The 22,081-nt window shown below is 46.1% G+C and overlaps 2 protein-coding genes across 2 annotated transcripts in view; one reads left to right on the top strand and one right to left on the bottom strand.

The window, feature by feature from the left end:
• Nucleotides 1–4,915, top strand: part of RALGDS (ral guanine nucleotide dissociation stimulator) — a 65,528-nt gene extending 60,613 nt beyond the window's left edge. The window contains 2 exon segments of the mRNA XM_087704677.1: nucleotides 884–998; nucleotides 2,111–4,915. Of these exon segments, the coding sequence (XP_087560803.1) occupies nucleotides 884–998; nucleotides 2,111–2,286 (291 nt within the window). The 3' untranslated portion in view covers nucleotides 2,287–4,915.
• A 631-nt stretch (nucleotides 4,916–5,546) lies between these two features.
• On the bottom strand, nucleotides 5,547–22,081 carry CEL (carboxyl ester lipase). Its single transcript, XM_087704676.1, has 11 exons — nucleotides 21,982–22,081; nucleotides 20,392–20,542; nucleotides 18,084–18,206; nucleotides 15,867–16,064; nucleotides 14,628–14,758; nucleotides 13,992–14,099; nucleotides 13,423–13,540; nucleotides 12,075–12,261; nucleotides 9,060–9,263; nucleotides 7,578–7,775; nucleotides 5,547–5,831 (listed from the first exon to the last, which is right to left on the bottom strand). Exons 1-11 carry the CDS (start codon nucleotides 22,045–22,047, stop codon nucleotides 5,636–5,638), a joined length of 1,680 nt encoding a protein of 559 aa, XP_087560802.1. The 5' UTR covers nucleotides 22,048–22,081; the 3' UTR covers nucleotides 5,547–5,635.

The following is a 22,081-nucleotide window of genomic DNA, read 5'->3' as shown; positions in this document are numbered from 1 at the left end:
CTTGCACACCCACAAAGACACAGCCTTTGCCGTTCTCGAAGAAATGTTTGTATGATGACTGTGGGGTCCTTGGTGCTCTCTGAGCTTGGTTGTTTTCCCGCAGACATTTCATTACCCAACTAGGTGACATCATCAGTGCTAGAAAGGAGTGTGGTTTGTAAGGAGGAGGAGAAGGGAAGGGAGGGAGAGGAAGAGGAGGAGGAGAAGGAGGAAGAGGACTGTGGGGTCCTTGGTGCTCTCTGAGCTGGGTGATTTTCCTGCAGCCATTTCATTACCCAACTAGGTATCATTATCAGTGATAGAAGAGTGGGGTTTAGAGAGAGGAGGAGGAGAAGGAAAGAGAGGGAGAGGAGGAGGAGGAGGAGGAGGAGAAGGAGAAAGACACGGAGGAGGAGGAATAGGAGGAGGAGGACTGTAGGATCCTTGGTGCTCTCTGAGCTTGGTGGTTTTCCTGCAGCCATTTCATTACCCAACTAGGTATCATTATCAGTGATAGAAGAGGGGGGTTTAGAGAGAGGAGGAGGAGAAGGAAAGGGAGGGAGAGGAGGAGGAGGAGGAGGACTGTGGGATCCTTGGTGCTCTCTGAGCTTGGTGGTGGTTTCCTTGCAGACTTTTCATCACCCAACTAGGGAACATCATCAGTGCTAGAAGGGAGTGGGGTTTGGGAGGAGGTGAAGGAAGAGGAGGAGGAGAACTGTGGGGTCCTTGGTGGTCTCTGAGCTTGTTGGTTTCCTTGCAGACGTTTCGTGACCCAACTAGGTAACATCATCAGGGCAACCTCTAGAGAACTTGGCAACTGCCTTGGCCATGAAATGATGGGAGCTTAGCTTCTCTTCACTGTGTGCCTAAAGGTGTGTGCCTCTTTTAAATTCCACCCTTCCAGGTGACGAGCCAGGATAAAACCCCGGTGGTGATTCGGAAAGCGATGGCCAAACACAACCTGGACGGCGATCGGCCAGAAGATTATGAACTCATCCAGATCATCTCGGAAGACAGAGGTAAACAGAAGTTGGCAACATGCGTTTTTGGGACTCCCCGATTTTATTTATTGCTACCCCGAAATAATTCTAAGAAGGAATAAATAGCAATAAATTCCTATTTATTGTTTTCCCGAAAATAAGACCTCCTTGGATAATAAGCCCAGTCGGGCTTTTGAGTGCATGCGCTAAAATAAATCCTCCCCCCAAAATAAGCCCTTCCTGAAAATATTGCAACACAGCAGCAGCCTCTCTCTCTCTCTCTCCCCTTCTCTCTCTCCCTCTCCTTCTTTCTTTCCCTCTCCCTCCCTCTCTTTCTCCCGCTCCTTCTCTCTCTCCTGCTCTTTCTTTCTCCCTCTCCATCTCTTTCTTCCCTCTCCTCTCTCCCTCTCCCTTTCTCTCTTCTCTCTCTCTCCCTCCTTCTTTCTCTCCCTCTCCCTCCCTCTTACTCTCTCCTGCTCCTTCACTCTCTCCCGCTCTTTCTTTCTCCCTTTCCCTCTCTCTCCTTTCTCTCTCCTCTCTCTACTTCTCTCTCTCTCTGTCTCCGTCTCTGTTCTCTTTCTCTCCCTCTCGCTCTCTCTCTTTCTCTCGTATACTCCTAGTGTTGGGTAGGCACTATATATATATATATACATACATACATACATACATACATACATACATACATACACATACATACATACATACATACATACACACACACACACATACATACATACATACATACATACACATATACATATACACATACACAACAACAAATGGTCATTGTTGCTTTAAATGAGTGGATGTACTTAACAGCTGTAATTAACTTTACAATAAGAATCAGTCAAGGGAGCTCACTCTCTCTCTCTCTGCTTGTCCTATGCTTGGTGACTTGATGACTGGAATGTGAACTGCGACTGTAAGCAATTGTTTGTTCTTTGAATTGTGTTTGGACTAATATCTACTATCTACTATCACTGCTTGTGAAGCAATTATCAGTAGTAAAGCTACTTGTTTTCACTAGCAGCGTCTGAAACTCTATTCGTGTGTTTCTACTAGCAACATTCTTTCTCTCTAGCTGTACATTCCACTGCACTACTTTCTGTCTCCCAACGGAGATACCCCTAACGCTCTCCTTCCTCTCCTAGAGCTCAAAATCCCCGACAACGCCAACGTCTTCTACGCCATGAACTCGGCCGCCAATTACGACTTCATGCTCAAGAAGCGCGGTTTCTGCAAAGTCCTCAAGATCAAGCACGGATCCAGCTCCACGCTCCCCAGGGTCAAACAAAAAGGCTTGAAAATCGCCAAAGGCATCTTCTAACTGGGGAGGGGGAGGTGTGTGGGGGCTCTCCGGGTCCCCCCTCCCTCCCACTGGCTCTCCAGGTTACGGTCCTGCTCCCTCCCTGGGCCCTTCTGTCTTAATCCACGCCGGGGTGTGGTGTGTGTGTGAGAGAGAGAGACGATGACGCCTCTAGTTGCGTAGCCTCGGATTTTGGCCCCGGAACTTAGGAACGTTGGTGAGATCTTCAAGAAATTGGTGGCATCTTCCTCTGCAGGCTTCAACGCTTGTGGGATGCGTTGGCAGAAGTTGGTTCTTACTTTTAAGAAGATGTGTATTGCTGGGTTTTGTGGCCTGCTCTCACTCCGGCCCAGGAAGGATTTTTAGCCTTTTTTCTATTTTTACAAAACCAGAAGAAAAAAAACAAAATAGAAATCCACCTCTCCAGGTCTAAGGCCTTCACAGCCCGTGGCTTGCCTGAACTTCCCCGTCCACCGTTTCTGCCTTATCTTCTGTTGACCAACCAAGGAGAGTGGCTTCCGAACAGCAAACTTCTCAAAAGGGTTTCTTCCTTCTCCTTCCACCGTGGACAACGCCGCCAGAGCGAGGATGTGGAATCGTTTGGGGGAGTGGGGGACGTTTTCGTATCTTGTGAAGACTCGACACGCGGAAGAGGGATCGAAATGCACTTTCGTGGCCCGGGAGAGTGGAATTTCCTGCGGGAATTGAGGAGGGCAGGTGGCTTCGTCGGCTGAAGGTGGCCTTTGGGATGCCAGACCAAGCCTCCAGATAATTAACTTCTCAATTTTTTTTTTAATTATTATTATTATTATCTGGCCTTTTTATTTTCTTTTAAGAAGAACCTGCACCAAAGATTTAACAGCACTGGTTATTTTGTTTTTCCTGTTTTTTTTTTCCAGTCGTCAAACACACTAGGAGTTTAAAAAAAACAAAACACTTAGCTTTTGTACAGACGCATGTAAATAAAGTTTGTGGATTGGACGAAGAATTGTGGGAGGGGGGAAACGAGAGGTCTAAAGTGTGAGGCCACCCCACAACCTCCCCCTCCCCAATTTAGGCTCCTGAACCCGAATGGACAAGTGCCACTTTTGTGTTGATTTCAGCCTGACTACGAAGGACTGATGTGCTCGAGATATATTTTTTTCTTTTTGTAAAAAAAAAAAAAAGGCCTCGACGAGACTCAACCCCGTTTTTCCCGAGATTTACTAATCCCCTCAATATTTATTGTTTGTAAATAGCCCGGTTGGATTTATACATTTTACTAACCTCCCCCCCACCCCCCTCATCTTAAAAAGTCCGTGAAGTTCTTTTTTCTTATTTTCTGTTTTTAAAAAGGCTTTTTTGGGGGGGAGGGGTGGAAGTTTCGGTGTGGGGAAAAAAACCCACGGTTTTAACACCTGGGGTTTGTTTCCGAGAGCTTCTTGGTTTCAGTTGCAAAGAGCTTGGAGGAATTCAGGCAAGGGAGGAGGGGTTGGAGATAGAAAAATACCTCTGTTTTGTTTTATAAAAAACAACTTAATGGATCAAGGCGTGATTAATTCATCCTTTTAAAAACTGCAAAAACAACCACCAAACCCATAGGGCTAAGCCGCTGTCCTGCAAAACGGCTTCTTTCTCAGCCCAGAATTCAGCCGCTACGAGGCAGCGAGGAGGGAAATCTATTTTAACGGACGGGAAGGGCACGGCTCGCCCCCCCCCCTCGTTCCTGGCGCCTCAAAGCCGCGCAGGGAAATCTGAATTTTGCCGTGAAGCTTTTATTTATTGCTCCGAGATCTCTTGACGGCCCTTGCTTCTTGGCGAGCCTCTGGCCCAATTCGAATCCAGCGGCGATGCCCATGCCAGGGGCGGCCCACCAAAACCCCGCCTTTCCAAGCCGCCACGTGCCAAGCACCTGGCTGGACGGCATCTTCCTCGCGCTGCCAGAATCCCCCAAAGAGGGGGTACCCCACTGCTTTTTCCTGCCTGTTTAACAGGAAGATACTTAAAGAGTTTGGTCCAAGACTCCCTCGAGAAAAAACCACACCCCTTAACACCAGTGGGTTTCCCCCCCATTCCACCCACCCTCTGCCTATGAAGGAAAGGATTGTCTTCCTGAAGGCAGAGGGGAAATTCCGCCTTCCCTCGCCCATCTTTTTCCTCCTTCCCAACTTATCTAGGACCTGATGGTTCTAGGAATTCAGGCGCCCTGAGAAGACCATTTTTCTAGTTCGCTTGTTTACGTTTCCCTTTCTCGGTGTGTGTATTTTTTGACCTCCAGCTGCTTGGTTGGGAGGAAGGAAGGGGGCTTAAGGGGTCCTGGAGGCAACCTTCTCTCTGTTGATCAGCCAGGTGAGCGCTGTCTCCTCCCACCCACCCCAAATTGGCAAATTGGTTTCCCGACTTTGGAACAACACGCTGTCCCTCGGCCGTACCGAGATGCTATTAAGGGGGTGTCAGGCTTTATAATTCTCGCCTAACATACTTTTAGCCTTCCCCCACCCCACCCCATCCTCTGCTGGGGTTTGGCGTCAGGAGATTCGTCTCCAGCCAATTCCACAACTGGTGTGTTTGTGTGAGCTGCCTAGGCGAGGTCTATTTTGTACCTATTTCTGTGAAGTAGCACACTAACGCTGATGTAAGTAGCCTTTTTTTGATTAAAAGAGAAACCAGACACGTTGTCATGTTGTTTGAGTGCCTCTCTTGAGAAGGGTCTGGGATTTCAACCGCAGGTTTCCCCGAAAGAACGGCGTTGGGAGGTGGGTTGCTCCCGGTTTTACTACCCTTCCGCGCATGCACAACAGACGCACACTGTGTCCGCGGACACAATTCAATGCAAATTATTCTTCACACATGCGCAGAACAATCTACAGTAAACCGCACGCACAAATACTAACCAACATGCCGGAGAGTGGCAACTGGGGAACCGCTGAGGGAGGGGGGGCGTGGCCAGCCTGGGTCGCTGCTGGTTCTCCGACCAAGGCCAAAATACCACTACCAGTTTGGCCGAAAGGGGAGTGGAGTTTGCAGGAGACCATCAGTTCGCTTCATTGGTTCGTGACTCTCTGAGACTCCTTGCAAAGTTTTGCAGAGATCATCCTGGCAGCTCTCCAAGCCAGATAAGTTCTGTGACCGTAAATACTCCCTGGAAAGACTTTGCTGAATGGGAAGGAGCAGAATTCACAGGAAATTAATAAAAGGTGTTTTTGTCGGGACAAGAAATTGGCTTCATACTCTTGGGAAGCCTCGGTCAGAACAGAGCTGATGGACTTTGAGACTTTCGCAGGCAGAAAAAAAGGGGAAGATTTCAAGAGAGTGAGATCTGTTTATTGGGTTCTCGTTTCACGTATAAACGTCAAGAGACGTTGTTCGGGGTTGGTTGGTTGCGGTTTTTTTATTCCCGCTTTTCTGCGGTTCGGACATTGGGGAGGTTGCGGTAAGCCCCGTTCCAGAACTTGACGTAAACGTCCCTCAGGCCTTGTTTCACCGAGTTGTAGTTGATGTCGTGGTTGATATCGAGGTAGAAGGAGTTTTCCTTGTCGTAAGGCACCCAGGCGATGGGGACTTCGGACTCCCCTCGGTTGGGGTCACTGGAAGGGAGAGGAAGAAGAAGTATTTGATTAGATCCTGTAAGTGACACGGAAAAGAAAATAGCGCCCCCTTCAGACAAGGGTGGGTTCAGGGTCTCCCCAGCAATGTTTTCTAGGTTGAGGAGATGACAGTGTTGGCTTTTGAGGGTTTTTTTTAAGGGTACCTGTTGTCAAAAGGGGCCTGGAAAAAACTTCCAAGGGGGACACTGGAGGCTTTCTAGAGTCCGTCCGTCCATCGCTACCTTCCCTATTCTTTTTCTGTCTGTCTGTCTGTCTGTCTGTCTGTCTGTCTATCTATCTATCTATCTATCTATCTATCTATCTATCTATCTATCTATCTATCTATCTATCTATCTATATCTCTCTATTTTGATCTTTTTTGTCTTTCTATCCATATCTTCTCTATATTTTTATCTTTATTTTCTGTCTTTATTTATTTATTTCTATTTATCTGTGTCTAATCTGTCTAATCTACCTACCTACCTATCTATCTCCATATTCTTTATCTCTCTCTCTCTTTATATTTTTATCTTTCCTATTTTTATCTTTTCTCTTATTTGTCTGTCTGTCATCTATTTATCTATCATTCCTATCTATCTATCCATCCATCATTATATCTTATCTGTCTATCATTATCTATCTCTATCTATCCCTATATGTCTGTCTGTCTATCTATCTATCTATCCATCCATCCATCCATCCATCCATCCATCCATCCATCCATCCATCTCCATATTCTTTATATATTGATCTTTTCTAACGTCTCTCTCCCTCTCTTTATATTTTTATCTTTTCTGCCAATGTGTCTCTGTCTCTATCCATCCATCCATCTATCTATCTATCTATCTATCTATCTATCTATCTATCTATCTATCTATCTATCTATCTATCTATCCATCTATCTATCTATCTATCTATCTATCTATCTATCTATCTTATCTTTCTAACCATATCTATATTTTTATCTTTATTTATTTTCTCTCTTCTCTATTTCTTTCTTTCTATCTGTCTGTCTATCTCCACATTCTCTGTATTTTGATCTTCCTTGTCTAACCTCCCTCTCTCTCTTTATATTTTTATCTTTTCTGTCTCTCTGTCTATCATTCACCATTTTTTTCTTCTTTTTTTTGCTACATGTGACTTTTACTGCATAATCTTTGCGGGGGGAATACAGGATATTGTATTGATATCATTCACCATTTCTATCTATCTATCTATCTATCTATCTATCTATCTATCTATCTATCTATCTATCTATCTATCAAGAGCCGAGGTGGCGCAGTGGTTAAATGCAGCACTGCAGGCTACTGCTAGATCAGCAGTTCAGCGGTTCAAATCTCACCGGCTCAGGGTTGACTCAGCCTTCCATCCTTCCGAGGTGGGTAAAATGAGGACCCAGATTGTTGGGGGCAATATGCTGACTCTCTGTAAACCGCTTAGAGAGGGCTGAAAGCCCTATGAAGCGATATATAAGTCTACTGCTATTGCTATTGCTATCTATCTATCTATCTATCTATCTATCTATCTAAATTTATCTATCTGTCTATCTATCTATCTTATCTATCATTATCTATCTATCGTCTATTGTATTTAAGAACTACAATAAAGCATTAAAAGCATTAAAGAATTATGTAACGTTTAAAAGAGGAACGTTAAAAATGATTTAAAAGGCGGGAGGAGCGAAGGCTTTCAGGGCAATAACCAGCCCCAGGGCTGCGTGCTCCACTCTGCACCCCAAGTTCTCACCCAGTTCTGGCGAAGTTGGTCCAATAAGCAATCATGGCTTTGGAGAGAGTCCTATGCCGGGCTCTGTAACCCAAGGGCGTGGCAAACGGTTTGCCGAAGACATACTGAATGTCATCGGCGTGATCTGCCCCTACCCAGCTGGGGTAGACGGGCATCCGGGAGGGCTCGGAGAAGAGATAGCTGTAGGTCTTGGCAGTTCTGTAAATAAACAAAGCAGAAAGATGGAAGGGTAAGATAGTAAGAACGATCACGGCTCGATTTCACGACCACAAGGGAGCCCAGCATTTCTGTCGTTAAGTGAGACCTTTGCTAAGGGAGGTTTTGTCCCATTTTATGACCTTCCTTCCCATGTTTGTTAAGTGAACCACTGCTGTTGTAAAGTGAGTAACCCTGTCGTCCAGCGAATCTGGCTTTCCCATTGACTTGGCTTGTCAGATGGACACAAGAGTGAATCACTGCAACTGTCATAACATCTGAATTTTGATCATGTGACCACGGGGATGCCGCAACAAAGTGTGATGAACAGTCCTAAGTTACTTTCTTCTGTGCCGATCCCGGGTAGAGGCAGGTATTTCTCTTTCTGGGCACAAGAAGAGAATAGATCTGCTGAACAAAACTCCACACTGGCAACAGGAAAGGCATCTGGCCAGTAAGCATTCAGCTCCATTCAGTTGCCCAGGCTCCACCCCATAAGGGATTGTGGGGTCGTTAAAACAAGATGATGATGATGATGATGATGATGATGATGATGATGATGATGATGATATAGGGTCTCCCGCTTGAGCAGGGGGTTATTCTGACTAAGGCTTCCTGAGAGCCTGAAGCAAACTTTTGTCCCGACAAAAACCCCTTTCATTAATTTCCTGTGAATTCTGCTCCTTCACATCCAGCAAAGTCTTTCGAGGGAGGATTTACAGTCACAGACCTTATCTGGCTTGGAAAGCTGCCAGGCCGATCTCTGCAAAACTTGGCAAGGAGTCTCGGAGAGTCACGAACCAATGAAGGGAACTGATTGTCTCCTGCAAACTCCACTCCCCTTTCGCTCCTCTTTTATTTCCTCTGGGAGGGGCCATTCACCGTCCACCTGTGGCCTTACTCCCAAGTCGACCCCTGTTCTTTAGCTGTTCCCTTCGTCTGGCAACTCTGCACATGCACACACTAGGAACAGGCTCCAGCTGTTCTTCTGCCTCACTGATGTCTGACTCTGAAGGCAGCTGATAACTGTCAGACAGCCCTGGCCCCCTCTCTGCCTCTGACACAGAACCCTCCTCACCATCTTCCCCAGACTCCAGGACTGGCCCATCTTCCTCCCCAACCTCCTCACTGTCTGCCAGCTCCGCAGGCCGCTGGTGCAGCCACAACGGGTTGGACTAGAGGACCTCCAATGTCCCTTCTGGACCTACGATTCTATGAGAGGCCCAGGCGTCAGCCAGACACGCCCTCACACCAGCGAGGGACCCCTCCCAATCCTTCGTCACTCACTTGGCGTTTTCTTGATGCAGCTGAAGTGTTTGCTGGGTGGGAACCAGGAAGATGTAGTCGGTCTCCAGATCCACCACTGTCCTCTTCATGACTTCTTGGTCTTCTGTATTGCTCCATATCTGTGTGTAAACGGCGTAGGCCGCATTAGCTCCTGCAGTGCCCTTCTCTACCGTCAATCCCTGAATTAATCGGTAGACGTTTTCCCTAAAAAAAAAACAAAAGAGAGAGAAAACGAAATGGTTTCAGCATCCCATTTCTATCCCATTTTAGGAACAATTGTTCTCACTGTCAGGAAACTCCTCCTTAGTTCTAGGTTGCTTCTCTCCTTGTTTAGTTTCCATCCGTTGCTTCTTGTCCTGCCTTCCGATGCTTTGGAGGTTACCTCCCTCTCCCATCCCAGACCACTGGTTGTTCCAGTCTATGTTTGAAAACCTCCCGTGTTTCTACTTGTGTTTTTAATTCTTGGAGAGCAAGAGGAATAGCCCTTTAGACTTCTATACTGCTTCATAGTGGAAGGGAGGGAGGGAGGGAGAGAGAGAGAAGGAAGGAAGGAAGAAATTAAGGGGTGATAGGAAGAACAATAATAATAGCAGTAGCCCTTAGACTTATATACCACTTCACAGTGCTTTCCAGCCCTCTCTAAGCGGTTTACAGAGCCAGCCTCTTGCCCCACAACAATCTGGGTCCTCATTTTACCCACCTCGGAAGGACGGAAGGCTGATTCAACCTTGAGCCTGGTGAGATTCGAACTGCTGAACCCAGCTAGCAGTCAGCTGAAGTAGCCTGCAGTACTGCACTCTAACCACTGGGCCACTTCGGCACATTGTAATCACTGCATACCATGGATGGGATGGAAGGAAGGGAAAGAAGGAAGAAAGAAGGAAGGAAGGAATTAAGGGGGGAAAGGAAGAACAATAACAATAGCAGTAGCCCTTAGACTTATATACCGCTTCACAGTGCGTTTACGGCCCTCTCTAAGCGGTTTACAGAGACAGGGTCTTGCCCCCCCAAAAATCTGGGTCCTCATTTGACCCACCTCGGAAGGACGGAAGGCTGAGTCAACCTTGAGCCTGGAGAGATTCAAACTGCTGAACACAGCTAGCAGTTGGAGCCGAGGTGGCGCAGTGGTTAAATGCAGCACTGCAGGCTACTTCAGCTGACTGCAGTTCTGCAGTTCGGCTGTTCAAATCTCACCGGCTCAGGGTTGACTCAGCCTTCCATCCTTCCGAGGTGGGTAAAATGAGGACCCGGATTGTTGGGGGCAAAAGGCTGACTCTGTAAAACCACTTAGAGAGGGCTGAAAGCCCTATGAAGCGGTATATAAGTCTAACTGCTATGCTAAAGTCAGCTGAAGTAGCCTGCAGTACTGCACTCTAGCCACTGGGCCACTTCGGCACATTCTAATCACTGCATACCATGGATGGGAAGGAAGGAAGGAAGGAAGGAAAGAAGGAAGGAATTAAGGGGGGAAAGGAGGAACAATAACAATAGCAGTAGCCCTTAGACATATACCGCTTCACAGGGCTTTTACAGCCCTCTCTAAGCGGTTTACAGAGCCAGCCTCTTGCCCCACAACAATCTGGGTCCTCATTTGACCCACCTCGGAAGGATGGAAGGCTGAGTCCACCTGGAGCCTGGTGAGATTCGAACTGCAGATAGCAGTCAGTTGAAGTAGCCTGTAGGACTACACTCTAACCCAGTGTTTTTCAACCACTGTGCCGCGGCACACTAGTGTGCCGTGACATAGTGTAAAATGTGCCGTGGGAAAATTACTTTATATATAGTCAATATAGGCACAGAGTTAATTTTTTTTAACATTTTCTAATGGTGGTGTGCCTCGTGATTTTTTTCATGAAAAAAGTGTGCCTTTGCACAAAAAAGGTTGAAAAACACTGCTCTAACCACTGTGCCACCTTCAGATACCAATGCATACATTATCACAGGGTGGGAAGGGCCTTTGGAGGTCTTCTAGTCCAACCCCTCTGCTCAAGCAGGAGACCCTCTACCATTCTGGCCTTATGGCTGTCCGATCTCTTCTTAAAAACCTCCAATGACTTAAAAAAAAAACCCAACTTCTGGTGGCAAGTTGTTCCACTGGTTAATTGTTCTCAACTGTCAGGAAATTTCTCCTTAGTTCTAGGCTGGATCTCTCTTGAATGATCTTCTACCCATTGTTTCTTGTCCTGCCCTCTGATGCTTTGTAGGATAAGTACTATCCCATCTTCTATGAACTTGAAGGTCCCTTCCAGTTCTGTTCTGATGAATGCTCCAATGGAACAGAAGTTGTGAGAGCTCCATCACTGGAGGCTTTCAAGAAGAGACTGGATTGCCCTTTGTCCAAAATGGTGCACGGTCTCCTGCCTGATCAAGGAGTCAGATTAGAAGACCTCCAAGGTCCCTTCCCTTATTCTGATAAATAACCCAGGCAAGATATTATCCCATTTTTCAGGATTGTAATTTGCGGAAACCTTGCCCTTCCCAGCATAAATATATATAATGCTAAATACATACCTACTTCCCTGGCTCAGCTGATAAAGGAGGAGAACCTTGTGGCTTAGTGGTTAACACAACTGCTTAATATGTAATACAGCACAGGTTCAAATTCCCAGTAAGGGTATGGCTAGCTGATGAGAGCTAAATAGCTTGAAATAGATCTATACTCGTCTCCCTTTATTTATTTATTTATCAGCACAAATGCAACACAAATGTAACAAAGGCAACAATAAAAATAATGGCTTTCTGTCGTGATGGTCTCTTGTGATGAGCCGATAGCCAGAGAAAGGAAGCAGTCTGCTTCCTCCCATATTTGGGCATACCAGGGGTTGTGACACTAAATACATATATATGTATATATTCTACCTTCCCCTTTCGATAGCAAATCTAACCACAACGTAGCCTTACTTGAAGGACCAGAAGACAAAACGCAGCAGGCTATCCCAGTTGAACATCTCCAGATGTTTCACCAGCCTTCCTCCCCTCCCCAGTGCCCAGCATCTATTCGCCTGCCCTCCTTACGGGGTGATCTTCGCCAGGGGCCGGTTGATGGCTGGCAGGTCGACGCCGGCGAAGAAATGACCGTCCATATCGTTGACTCCGAGGAGGTAGTCCACATCCGCCGCGTTGGCAAAGAGGTTCTTCGGGTGATCGGGGATGAAGTCTCCATCCACCACCGGGGTGAAGGCCAGATAATGGACCAAGGGGTCTGCAGGGGAAGGAGAAGACAGCCAACGGATTCCCATCAGTTCGGAGAGAAAGCAGGAGGGAGGGCATCTCGGGAGGACAAGTGCCCAGGCGAGGTGGGTTGTTATAGCTATCAAAAGCATCGCCCGAGGCAGTGCCTGGCAGGCCACCTTGCTCTCTGAAGATGCTGGGCAAAGTTGCAGGGGAAAACCCAGGAAAAAGAGCCGAGGTGGTGCAGTGGTTAGAGTGTAGTACTGCAGGCTAATTTCTGCTGACTGCTGGCTGCCTGCAATTTGGCAGTTCAAATCTCACTAGGCTCAAGATTAACTCAGCCTTCTGTCCTCCTGAGGCGGGTAAAATGAGGACCCAGATGGTTGGGGGCAAAAGGCTGACTCTGTAAACCACTTAGAAAGGGCTGTAAAGCGATATATAAGTTTAAGTGCTACTGCTAGTCCTCTGTATCTCTATCCATCCATCCATCCATCCATCCATCTCTCTATCGTCCACCCATCCATTTATCCATCCATCCATCCATTCATCCATATCTATCTATCCATCCATCCATCCATCCATCCATCCATCCATCCATCCATCTATCTATCATCTGCCATGGTGGCTCAGTGGTTATATCCATTCATCCATCCATCCATCCATCCATCCATCCATCCATCCATCCATCCATCCATCCATCCATCTATCTATCATCTGCCATGGTGGCTCAGTGGTTATATCCATCCATCCATCCATCCATCCATCCATCCATCCATCCATCCATCTATCATCTGCCATGGTGGCTCAGTGGTTAGAGAGCAGCACTGCAGGCTAATTCTGCTGACTGCCAAACTGGAATTTGGCAGTTCGAATCTCACCAGGCTCAAAGTTGACTCAGCCTTCCATCCTTCCGAGGTGGGTAAAATGAGGACCCAGATTGTTGGGGGGCAAGAGGCTGGCTCTGTAAACCGCTTAGAGAGGGCCGTACAGCAATGTGAAGCGGTATATAAGTCTAAGGGCTATAGCAATTACTAAATCTGTGGCTATAGACCGGGGCTCTCCAACTTGGCCAACGTTAAGACTTGGGGACTTCAACTCCCAGAATTCCCCAGCCAGCCATGCCTCAAGGAGCACCGAGGAGCCCACATTTCATCCTCCAGCCTCCCCGACGCTCTTTCCCACTCCGTCTTACAGCGCAAGTTGGTGAGTTCCAGATGATAAGCGAGGGTCAGCGTCTTCGGATCGGTAATTCGGAGGCAGTTGGCCATCACGGTGGTGTTGTCTGTCGGACAGCCCACTTTTTGCGCAGTCTGCAAGGCGGAAACTCTATTTATTTGGCTGCCGGAGGGACTGATCCTCGACTTACGGCGACTCAGCTCCGTCAAGGGAGTGTTCGACCCTACCCAGAACTAACTAGGGAAGATCTCCAAAGCTAGGTGGCCCCACAATCCTTAACCATCTGAGTGACTCCATTTGGAGTGGGGGAGATTTCAAGGGGCAGGAGCCACTCTTGACTGAGGAACATCTCAGCTTTCATCTATATTGGGCCAACGGTGGTCTCTAGGGCCGGTTTTTGAAGATCACACAGAGAACTGCTGTTCCACTCCCGCCTTCTAGCTTCCCCAATCCACTTTTATGAGGGGAACATGGACAGAATCTTAGGAAACTCCCACTGGACGTCCACCCACATCTCAGGTAGGTTCAAGGCCAGACATAGAAGGAGGGAATCCCCAAGAATGTAACGTGTAGGTTCTACTTTACCTTGATAGCCCAGTAGAGGGGGTCTTTCTGGATGGCCCAAGAGCATAGACCAACTCCACTCTGGCTGATGGCCCGTTTCATCAAGCCTTTGCTGTAGGGTGACAGAGTCTACATGCAGGAAACAGAGAAAGCTTTGATTTCAATGTTAGCAGAGTTGAAATTCCTAGGACATGAATTCCAAAGAAATCTGGTGGAGAATGCTGGAGAAATAACCTAACTAGGAGACTATTTGTAGCTCAGGGTTGAAATGTGGTCCCTATTTTTCTACTTGCATTTTTTACATGCTTTCGAACGGCTAGGTTGGCAGAAGCTGGGATGAGTCACGGGAGCTCATTCCATTATGCGGCGCTAGGGATTCGAACTGCTGAACCGCTGACCTTTCTGATCAACAAGTTCAGCGTCTTAGCCCCTGAGCCACCACGTCCCATAAAACAAAATTAGGATTATGCAAATGATGGTTTGCTTTGGGGGGATTTAGCAGGCCAAGTGAAACCCAGTGACAATGAAACAAGCATCTTTTTGATGTCTTCAAAGTTGGCCCTATTTGTCCTGGGTCTTCATCCCACATTTTCAAGAGTCCTTAGAAATGCCCCCCCCCCCGCCACTAGGCAGCTGAGAGTCTTCCAACATCCTCACCTGTAAGGAGACGCTGGCAGCGCCAGCAGATTCCCCGAAGAGTGTGATGTTGTCCGGGTCTCCACCGAAATTTTTGATGTTTCTCTTGACCCAAGCGATAGCCATGTGTTGATCTTTGAGGCCATAATTGCCTAGAAGGAGGAGGAGGAGGAGGAGGAGGAGAAGAAGAAGAAGAGGAGGAGAAGGAAGAGAAGAAGAAGAAGAGAAGGAAAAGAAGAAAGAGAAGGAGGAGAAGAGGAGGAGGAGGAGAAGAAAAAGAAGAAGAAAGAGGAGGAGAAGGAGAAGGAAGAGGAGAAGAAGAAGGAAGAGAAGGAAAAGAAGGAAGAGAAGGAAGAGAAGATGAAGAAGAAAGAGAAGGAAGGGAAGGAGGAGTAAGAGAAGAAGAAGGAGGAGGAGGAGGAAGAGGAGAAGAAGAAGGAAGAGGAAAAGAAGAAGGAAGAGAAGGAGAAGAAGATGAAGATGAAGAAGAAGAAGAAGAAGAAGAAAGAGAAGGAGGAGGAAGAGGAGGAGGAGGAGAAGGAAGAGGAGGAGGAGGAGAAGGAAGAGGAGAAGAAGGAAGAGAAGGAGAAGAAGATGATGAAGAAGAAGGAAGAGGAGGAGGAGGAAGAGGAGAAGAAGAAAGAGAAGGAAAAGAAGAAGAAGGAAGAGAAGGAGGAAGAGAAAAAGAAGATGATGAAGAAAGAGAAGGAAGAGAAGGAGGAGGAGAAGAAGGAGGGGGAGGGGGAGAAGAAATCATGAAGCATTAAGCAACCGCTATTCTCTCTCTCTTATGAAATTATTCATGCATTATTACTAATCCAGGGAAAGAGACAGCTGGTTTGGTGTCGTGGTGAAGACACCAGGGTAGAAATCAGGCGATTGGAAGTTCTAGTCCTACCTTAGATATGGAAACTGACTGGGTGACTTTGGTCTAAACATCAGAATGTGGGGAGCCCTAGTCCTACCTTGGGCATGGAAACTGGGTGACTTTGGGCCAGTAGCCCTCTCTCAATTAAGGAGCAGGCAAGGGCCAGCTCTTCTCAAAAACCTACCCCACCACCACCACCAAAACTGCAGGAAAATTTTCTATGTAACTTGCCAGGAGTCACAATGGATCGACAGAGAAACAAATGGAAGCCTTGCTACCGAAAGCAAGTAATTGAGAGTAACTGAAAACTAAAACAACAACACGCAACCGTGGTAAGATCTTAGTCTTTCAACGGATGGAGAAGAGCAAAATTCTCCAAGAGCTGAACTTACCTGGAAGAGCTGCATCCCCAGTACTTAGGAAACCCAACGGCCCGAGCCGATAATTGAAAGTCACTACGATCACCTTCCCGCGGCTGGCGATTTCCTCCCCGTCGTACAAATAATTGCTCAGGAAGTTGGCCCCCTGGCCGCTCCCCCAGATGAAGCCCCCTCCGTAAATCCAGATCATCACTGGCAAGTTGGTGGAGACTGGAGCGCAAGGAGAGATGGCAAAGCAAAGAGACACGTGAAGCCGACAAAGTTTGGGTTGTCCAGATCAATCAATCAGAATAGAGCTGGAAGGGACCTTGGAGGTCTTCTAGCCCAGCCCCCTCTGCTCAAGCAGGAGATCAGAGCAACCTGTTGAACTTCAGCAGACCAAGAAATGCAGTGAGCTACTTGTCTTTGAAGACAACCCCTGTCTTCAGATGTTGACTGGACCTCATGTCAAGTAAGCTTTCTCTCATTAGATATCCGACGGATGTTTATTTGTTTGTTTGTTTATTGGATTGATATGCGATGTGAATTTTAGGATTTGGCACATAAGCCAATGAACATGTTTGTCTACGGAGATTCTCAATCATCCAGGTTGTCCCAAAGCTGCTTTTCCGAAAGACAATGGGACTTTCTTGGGGTTTTTCTTCCTCTTGAAACATTTCACTTCTCATCCAAGAAGCTTCTCCGGTTCTGAGGTTCTGAAGAAGCTTCTTGGATGAGAAGCAAAACTATTTGAAGGAGGAAAAAAACCATGGAAGTCTATTTGCTTTTTGGAAAAGCACGTTTGAAAAAAAATGAGCATCTTGATAGATTACACCAATCTAGTTTACATTCCCTGAAAAACAATTCCAGTGAATGTTTCTCACAACCAGAGGTGGGTTCCTACCAGTTCGCACCTATTCGGTAGAACCAGTTCGTCAAATCTACCGAACCGGTTAGAAGAGGTTCCACCAGTGGATCCGGAAAGCAGGCCTCACCTACAGAAGAGGTTCCAAAAATTTTTGAAACCCACCACTGGCAAGGATCTTGTAACTTGGCAGCTTTAAGACTTGCATGCTTCAATGCCAGAGTTTCTGAATAGTTTTGGTCACATGGGTGGCAAGCCACTCCCATCTAGTCACATGGGTGGCAAGCCACTCCCACAAAGGCGGCCACACCCACAGAGTAGGTTCCAACAATTTTTGAAACCCACCACTGCTCACAACCTTCTTTTTTTCACCCCAGATTGTTGCGGGGGGCTGATTTTAGGTTTTCCAAATTTGGAAGACCCTGGAGATCCAGGCATAGTCTAGTTTTCAAAAACAGGACCTTGTTAACTCGTTTCCTGGAAAGGCAGCAGCCGAAGGCAAGGATAGTTGGGTGGGCAAGGATAGTTGAGGGTGGGCAAGGATAGTTGAGGGTGGGCAAGGATAGTTGATGCGCAATATACATTGCAACGCTTATTGCAAAGCCTCTCAGCTATCAAACGACAACCCGGCCTTCACGTGGTGCCCCCCCGTTCCCACCAATCGGGCTCTGTCGACCCTTGGGACTGGCGTCCCCTTGGGTATATCCAGCCAAAACAGCTTCCATGGATCGCCGTATCCATTCCAAACAGCCTGGTCCGACCTGGAAACGGCCAAAAGGAGGTGTTCGTCTAACCACTCTGCGTCACTTCAAACGGAAAGCCGAAGATGTGGTCATGCGCCCATTCAATCTTAGCCGAAAATCATGTGATAGCGACTGGCTGCACCACCTGACAACCCTAGCCCAGGACCGAAGGCAGTGGCGTTAAATTTCCATGGAAGTCGCCTATACCCACGATGGGTGAAGAGGCGTCAAGTACAAGTACAAGTACAAGCAGCCGAAGACGGAGTAAAAATTACAAAACTTAGGGTCAAATTCTAAATTCTAGCATAACCTGTCAGAGTTGGTTGCCGAAAAATCGAATCCCGAAAGCACCCACAGATAACTGATTCAGCTGGATTCACGAACTTCTTTATATCCATAAGAACAGATGAATAAATGTTACAATACCAATAGTAGATTCTTCCAACGTGGTTACAAGCAGAACACAAGCAGGAGAGAACAGTTAGTTTCATTTCAGAGTTCAGAGCAGACGGAGTAGTTTCAGTTTCGATTCTCAGATCTGTTTTAAGCTCTCATTGGCTGAACTTAGTTGCTAGGCCTATTCATTGACTGACTTTGTTTACCATGTCTCTCCCATCCATGAATATTCTAACATAACCTTACCCTGTTTCTTCCCTTGAGGGACCCAGATGTTTAGATACAGGCAATCTTCAGAGCCACGCACATCTGTCTGGATGAGGATGGACTGCATGCAACGTTTCTGGTATTTGTCAGCCTGAAGTGTGCCTGGGCAACAAAAAACACCACAGAATTGGTTGTGTATCCCTTAAGGCAAAGTATGCTTTGTGGGCAATCTCAAAACTCCAATCTATAACTACCTCCCACATCAACACAGTTTTTAGAGTCGTAAAACTGGACGCAGAAGTATCAACTCGTATTTTTACTTCTTGGATACCAATGCCGACAGAATCGCAGAATGGGAAGGGACTTTGGAGGTCTTCTAGTCCAACCCCAGGCTCAAGCAGGAGACCCTATGCCATTCTTGGACAAATGGCTGTGTAATCTCTTCTTAACAACCTCCAGTGATAGAGGACCCACAACCTCTGGAGGCAAGTCATTCTCATCGCCAGGAAATTTCTGCTTAGTTCTAGGTTGCTTCTTTCCTTGATTAGTTTCCATTTATTGCTTCTTATCCTGCCTTCCGATGCTTTGGAGAACAGCTTGACTCCCTCTTCTTTGGGGTAGCCCTTCAAATATTGGAAGACTGTGATCACGTCACCCCTAGTCCTTTTTTTCATTAAATTAAACATCCCCAATTCCTGCAACCGTACTTCATATGTTTTAGTAGATGTTTAGCACACCCTTAATCATCTTTCTTTATCGTCTCTGCCCTCTTTCTAGAGTCTTTTTTTATAATATGGTATTTTTTTTTATAATATGGTGATCAATATTGCAAGTGTGGTCTTACTAAGGCTTCATAAAGCAGTACTAACACTTCACCTGATCTTGATTCTATCCCTCTTGTTAATGCAGCCTGGGATTGCATTGGCTTTTTTGTCTGCCACCGCACACTCTTGGCTCATCTCTAAGTGATTGTCTACTAGGACTCTAGGTAGTAGAGTAGACTCTACTAGGCCTACTAAGATCCCTCTCGGAATTGCTACTATGGAGCCCCACTAACACTTAGACCCTATTGTTGACACTCAATGACCTTGTCCTTAATCCTGATTCTAGAAGACAGAAGGGAACGCAGAATGATTTCTCAAATCCACAGTTTTGTAATAGATCCACACACACACACGCCATCCACAACTTTCTAGTCCTTAAGAAATGCAGAAGGTGTCAGCGTTCCAAATATCATGCAGAATTAAATCAGAGTCCAAGGCAGAGCTATCCTTAAAGTTCCAATTTAATAAGACAGACATGTTGGCATCATGCTATGGAATCCCAATACTTGAAATGACATCAGAATTCCACCCAGTTAAAAGTTCATGATCTTGTCCCCACACCCACAATCCATCACATAGTCCAATCTTCTTCTTCCACGCTGGCACCCACAACCAGCTTCTTCCGGTTAGGTGTCAAAGTACGGAGACAAAGGATGACCTTGGCTTCTAGTAAAGAATGAAAACAATACATTCCACAATCCTACTCCTTCTATTCCCCCCTCCCATCGACTATACTAATGAAACAGCATAATGAAATAAGAGAAAGTGTGGCAGGCCAAAATTCTAAAAGGAATATAATTGCAGGCCTGACAGAAGGATGCCTTGAAATGAGATGCAAATGTATGTTTCTTTTTCCGCCTTGTTCCCCAAATTTACCAACCCTGGAAGCTCACTTTTTTTTGTTGTTAGTTGTGAAGTTTTGTCCAACCCATCGCGACCCCATGGACAACGTCCCTCCAGGCCTTTCTGTCCTCTGCCATCACTCCTCCCCTCAACAATTAAACCAAACCTGGATAAAGGATGCTAAATTGCCCTGCCGCCATCTTTTCTGTTGGCCTGCTACACTTTTTATTATTCCACCGTGCATTTTCTATTGTGGGAAAATGGGAGGAGGGGATTATGTGGAGTTAGATGATATGTAGCCACAACAACGTTCTTTCTAGAGAGCCAAGGTCATCCTTTGTCTCTGCACCTGACTGGATGTGGATGGGTGGAAGCTGCCAGTGTGGCAGTGGGAGATTGGACCCCACGATGGACTCGTGGGTGTGTGGGAGCAAGTTTTTGAACGTTCAACTGGGTGGGGGAAACCGGGAAGACTTTCAGATTCCGATTTAATTTTGGATTCTATTTGGAACCCTGACACATGCTGACATTCATCAAAACAGAAGAGACGCCCAAACCATTTAGGTCAAGAAAGAAATTTCAGTCTTTTTATTCAAGGCGTCCAAGTGATTTCCTCTAGTGCAATTGTTATCAGTTAAAAGCAGAAGTTAATTCAATGTAAGGAGCCTTTGCCATCCTACCTGGCCAGCCAGGGTGAGGCTGGGGGTCTTCCAAAGTCTTGGTGGGGGCAGCAAAAGGGATTCCTTTGAAGGTATCCATATAATCTCCAAAAAGGCCCAGTTTTTTGTTGACGCCTTCCACAAACCCACCTTCGGTGTATACTATGCCCAGCTACACACATGTCACAAAAGGGAAGAAGTATGTGTTAGCTCTTGTATAAAGAAAGACAGAACCAGAGGTGGGTTCCTACCAGTTCGCACCTATTTGGTAGAACTGGTTCGTCAAATCTACCGAACCAGTTAGAAGAGGTTCCACCAGTGGACCCGGAAAGCAGGCCACACCTACAGAAGAGGTTCCAAACTTTTTTGAAAGCCACCACTGGACAGAACAGACTAATGGAGTTGGGAGGGACCTTGTAGGTCATCTAGTCCAACCCTCCGCTCAAGCAGGAGATCCTACACCATTTCTGGCAGATGGCAGTCCAGTTTTTTTCTTAAAAGCTTCCAGTGATGGATGAAGCTGCCAAAACCTCTGAAGGCAACTTCTGTCTCATGGGTTGATTGTTCTCACTGTCAGAAAAATCCCTCCTTATTTCCAGGTTGAATCTCTCCTTGGTCCGTTGTTCCTTGTCTGGCCTCCGGGGGCTTTGGAGTATAGCTTGACCCCCTCTTCTCTGTGGCAGCTCTTCAAATATTGGAAGACTGTTATTATGTCTCCGCTAGTTCTTTGTTTTCTCTAGACTGGCCATTCCCAAATCCTGAAACTGTTCATCATCATATAGCCTCCAGTCCCCCAATTGCTTTAGTTGCTCTTCCCTGCACTTTTTCTAGAGTCTCAACATCTTTTTTATAGTGTGGTGATCAAAACTGGGTGCAGTCTAGGTGCACCCAGTTTATAGAGCAGTATTAGAATATGGAATGAATAGAATAGAATAGAATAGGAGAATAGAATAGGAGAATAGAATAGAAAATAGAATAGAATAGAGTATAGAATCGAAAATAGAATCGAAAATAGAATCGAATAGAGAATAGAATTGAAAATAGAATCGAATCGAAAATAGAATGGAGAATAGAATAGAATAGAATAGAGAATAGAATAGAGAATAGAATCGAAAATAGAATCGAAAATAGAATCGAAAATAGAATCGAAAATAGAATCGAATTGAAAATAGAATAGAGAATCGAAAATAGAATAGAATAGAAAATAGAATAGAAAATAGAACAGAGAATAGAATAGAATAGAAAATAGAATAGAGAATAGAATAGAAAATAGAATAGAATAGAAAATAGAATAGAATAGAAAATAGAGTAGAAAATGGAATAGAGAATAGAATAGAAAATAGAATAGAAAATAGAATAGAGAATAGAACAGAGAATAGAACAGAGAATAGAATAGAAAATAGAAGAGAATAGAGAATAGAAGAGAATAGAGAATAGAATAGAATAAAATAGCAGAGTTGGAAGGGGCCTTGGGGGTCTTCAACCTCCTGCTTAGGCAGGAAACCCATCCTGCACCACTTCAGCCCAATGATTACCCAACCTCCTCTTAAACACTCCCAGTGTTGGTGAACTGTTGGCAAAATGAACGCCCCTCTGTTAGCTGAAAGTTACCTTGGCAGCGCCTGCTGCCTCCAGGCAGAAGAGGACAGCAAAGCCCAGGACAGCCCAGGGATTCATGGTGACATCCAAATGGGCCGCTACCGTCCAGACG

The sequence above is a fragment of the Thamnophis sirtalis genome, unplaced genomic scaffold (assembly GCF_051295495.1).
Source record: "Thamnophis sirtalis isolate CommonGarterSnake01/CBP01778 unplaced genomic scaffold, rThaSir2_p1.2 scaffold_2, whole genome shotgun sequence".
Lineage (NCBI taxonomy): Eukaryota > Metazoa > Chordata > Lepidosauria > Squamata > Natricidae > Thamnophis > Thamnophis sirtalis.
This window is presented reverse-complemented; position numbering and strand designations above follow the sequence as displayed.